Source organism: Nannobrachium achirus (assembly GCF_963921795.1).
Source record: "Nannobrachium achirus genome assembly, chromosome: 19".
In the NCBI taxonomy this organism is placed as follows: domain Eukaryota; kingdom Metazoa; phylum Chordata; class Actinopteri; order Myctophiformes; family Myctophidae; genus Nannobrachium; species Nannobrachium achirus.
In genome coordinates this window covers 34435177-34439439 of record NC_137826.1, presented here as the reverse complement: position 1 = coordinate 34439439, position 4263 = coordinate 34435177, and the positions used below count along the sequence as shown (strand labels likewise).

The window sequence follows — 4263 nt, the reverse complement described above, 5'->3', positions numbered from 1 at the left end:
TCTTTTTTGTGTTTGTTTTAAATTATGGAACTATGAGATAAGCCAAAACAAACACATGAACTACTTCCACATAGGACATCTGCCAGGCTTCATTTTAGGCATGTGCACACATGTGTGCATGCACAAGGACAATGACAGTGTTACACCAACAAAAAAAAATCTTTGAAACAGGGCGAGAATACGACATATTATGCAATCAAATAGAAACGTCATCTCGATATGAGAGTAGGAGATGAAAGGAGGGAGGTGAATGGGGAGGAGAAGTGGCCTGAGCTGTATATAAGTAGAAGCCGTTCCATGCCTCAGTACCTTGACCATTCCCAGACTCACATCAGCACCTCCTCTTCCTCCTCTCCAACCACCATTCCATTCACCTGACACCATGTCCTTCGCTGGTAAATGGGAAACTGAGACCCAGGAGGGATATGACGAATTCTGCAAACTGGTCGGTAAGAATGCATCTTTAGTTAGCTTTTTCTTTATTAATCCCTGTAGAGAAATGTGTCTATTGGGCAGCTACTGAGCAGCGGGCACGTAGTAGCACCAGCTCTAAAAAACACCAGTTGGTTTTGGCCCCATAGTCAAGGCTGCTTTGAGGTAACAGTGCTAATCAATTTAATTACTGTATTATTAAAGTACTTTATCAAATTTTTGTGAACTAGTTCATATAAGAGTAGGCTACAGCCTTTAATTCAACTAATTAATTCAATATGTGAAGCTTCTTAAACCTATTGCACAACGCTGGAGAGGAAATAATTTCAAACAACCCAATGCTGCTCAATCATGGTTGGGATGTTTTGTCTACTCTTGCTGATCACTTTAACAGGTAACAAACCATGATTGAGATTTGTTCTGTTCTAAGCTTCTGGAACGAAAAGTGGATCAGTTTAAATGTGAATATAGGGCTTTGCACGAAACAGTCCTGCCCTAATTAAGAAAACTAGAAGTTCGCAGCCCTTAAAGGGATATTCCACTTTCAAAAAAACATTTTGTCATTGTATGGTCTAATCAGGCTTGTATGAACACCCTGAACAGTTTTTAATTTTCTTCATTCAATATTTAGATATTTGATGTAAATGTTATCTGGCCCTCCAGGCTCAGGGCCTCTCCCCACACACACTCATTGTAACTTCAAACTTAATTTTAACCATGATAGATTTATTAAAAACACCCATTATTTTTTCTGGTGACTCATATTACCATCCTAATATGTGAGCAGGCCGTGTTTTTTCCATAACGTTTTTCATGTATTTTTAATAATTCTTTGGGAAAATGGAAAAAATTAAACAAAATAAAAATATATAAAAAATACATGAAAAACGTTATGGAAAAAACACGGCCTGCTCACATATTAGGAGGGTAGTATGAGTCGCCAGAAAAAATAATGGGTGTTTTTAATGAATCTATCATGGTTAAAATGGAGTTTGAAGTTACAATAGGTGTGTGTGGGGAGAGGCCCTGAGCCTGGAGGGCCAGATAACATTTACATCAAATATCTAAATATTGAATGAAGAAAATTTAAAACTGTTCAGGGTGTTCATACAAGCCTGATTAGACCATACAATGACAAAAAGTGTTTTGAAAGTGGAATATCCCTTTAAGCCCGTCAAGAGAATGAGCCGTCTAGAGATCGTGCCTGTCTCGTGGGCGCTCACAGCTACGATGCAGCAGTGATCTAACTGATATGGTCATATATGGAGATCTGTCTTTGTTGACACATCCATTTTTCATGTCGGGAAAGGTGCATGAAATCAGAGTATTCAGATCTTATCTCCATATATGGAAGTTGGGGTCTATGGATTCCTGACACGTGTACGTCCTTATATCCATATATGGAGTTCCCGATGTGCTTATCTCCATAGATGGAGTTCCAGACAGATGTGCTTATCTCCATATATGGAGTTCCAGATGTGCAGTTGGGTGGGCCTTGCGGCAAAAAATGTGGTTAAAATGTGCCAATAATTTTAGATTTATATCGTTTTGTATAAACTGTACAATGTGCAAGTACATTTATAGCTTAGAACCTTGCCAGAGTACTGAGCAGTATATGTACCAAGTGTGGAACCGGTAGGACAACCGTCTGCTGCTTGCCTCGAAGGCCAGTGGCACTTCGTGGGTCCCTTTGGAAATTATAATATAAGGATTACATTACTTAACGTTTTCATGTAATCACAGCATGAAGGGGCCGTTCTGTGTGGAGTGTACATGTTGTCCCGAGTTAAAAAGACCTCAAAATTGTACAGTACTTGAGTACATGGACTTTACTTACTTACTTTCCACCACTAGTTGAACTGTTGAAGCTATACCCCAGGTATCGCTCAGCACCTGCTGCCCACAGCTCCAGTTAGGATTCATTAAATGCAGTGGCAAATGCAATCAATGTGTAGATATACCTGACGATAAAATGCAACAAATAAATCTCTGTCTCTCTCTGTCTGTCTCCCTGTCTCTCTCTGCTGGTCTGCCTGTCTGTCTGCCTATCTTTCTTTCTGTCTGTCTGTCTGTCTGTCTATCTCTCTCTCTCTCTTTCACCTCCTCTGTCTCTCAGGCATCCCTGCTGACATCATTGAGAAGGGGCGGGACTACAAGTTAATCAGTGAGGTCACACAGAATGGCAACGAGTTCTCCTGGACTCAGATCTACCCCACCAACGCCACCGTCACCAACAAGTTCACCATCGACAAAGAGGCTGACATGTCGACTATCGGAGGGAAGCAATTCAAGGTAGATTCTAGAGTTGGCATTTCAGATTGAACTCACTTATGGATGGCTGGATGATGGAAAGACAGACTGACATATAGCCTTTGTGTCTTACTGCTGTGCTATGTCTCACCAGGCCACAGTGCACATGGAGGGAGGCAAGCTGAGTTGCCAATTCCCCAACTATCAGCACACCTCAGAGATCTGTGGGGACAAGCTTGTAGAGGTCGACACACTTTCTTTTAACCTTTGTTTATACCTAGAGACTGAGAGTTGTGAACATAAACCTTTATAGCAGCAGCACCCTCCTTCAGTTAGTTCATATAGCCTATTCATATTGTTATTGTTATTCAAAGATCTCAATGCGTTTCTCCATCTTTATAACATGATCATGATATTGTTATATTATATGATTAGATGACTTGACATGACATAATAATATAATAATAATAATAGAGGATATAGTGAAATTGTCCCTTTACTCTCCAGACCTCCACAGCTGGCTCAGTGGTTCTGAAGAGGACCAGTAAGAAGATCTAAAGCCTGAACCTTCAAGTCCAAAACAAGAGACCTCTACCCTCTGAGACCTAAACCAGCCTTGAAGAAATACATTAAAGAACGTACAGACAGCATGACTTCAAGTTTATGAATTTCTGTGTGTGTGCGCGCGTGTGCGTGCGTAACAAAAATGTCCACCACAAGCCAACATCTTGATGACCCCTGGTGTGTGTGTGTGTGTGTGTGTGTGTGTGTGTGTGTGTGTGTGTGTGTGTGTGTGTGTGTATGTGTGTGTGCGTGCGTGTGTGTGTGTGTGTGTGTGTGTGTGCGCGTGCGTGCATGCGTGCATGTGTGCCTGATGGTGACCATGATTGATTATGCTATCTCTTTTCACCACTGGGAGGCACTACCAATCTAATCCACCAGTTATAATCATTGTGACCTACTACTGTAGCACACATTGAAACAAGTCACCACCAGCAGGTCAAATAAAGGCACACAGGCAGAACTCAATGAGTTTCAAACAAAACACTGAGAAAAACATGCAAAAAATAGAAAAGATATCAGTAAATACAAAATATAGTATAGAGTTTGGAATAGTAGCTTTCCAGGAAAATAAAAAGTAGAACACAGAAGACATATACACAGACAGACAGCTGAGAGGTGTTTAGACTGTAGCTCCTCTGCTGATGGACAGGAGTTTGTCCCAGTTGATAACTGTTGATAAGCGCCAGCTGGGCCGCACATGACTGTCAAATAGTCTGGATTCTTCGGCTTCTGTCACATGATGGGGAGTGTTTTTACACCACCACGACTTCTGAAAATGCTCTAGAACCGTTTGAGCATAATTTGTCATTGAAGCCAAGTTATGTCTATGGTAGACATAACTTGGCTATTACAGTTCTCAATGGAAGCCATGTTGGCTCCACAAGTCCACATTCTGCTCCACTACTGTTTGCTTAGTATAACTGGTGACTATGCCAGCTTCCTGGAATACTTAATGTTTGCCATCTGGACATTAGTTTAATATTACGTGAGCCATTACTTGGGTGCTAGAATACAGCG

General features: G+C 41.1%; 1 protein-coding gene across 1 annotated transcript; it reads left to right on the top strand.

The window, feature by feature from the left end:
* Window positions 1-382: 382 nt before the first annotated feature.
* LOC308304371 (gastrotropin-like) lies at window positions 383-3240 on the top strand (the record flags this gene model as incomplete). The annotated part of the gene is made up of 4 exons (XM_080748958.1): window positions 383-449; window positions 2549-2724; window positions 2837-2926; window positions 3190-3240. 4 exons carry the CDS (start codon window positions 383-385, stop codon window positions 3238-3240), a joined length of 384 nt encoding a protein of 127 aa, XP_080605084.1.
* Window positions 3241-4263: the final 1023 nt, after the last annotated feature.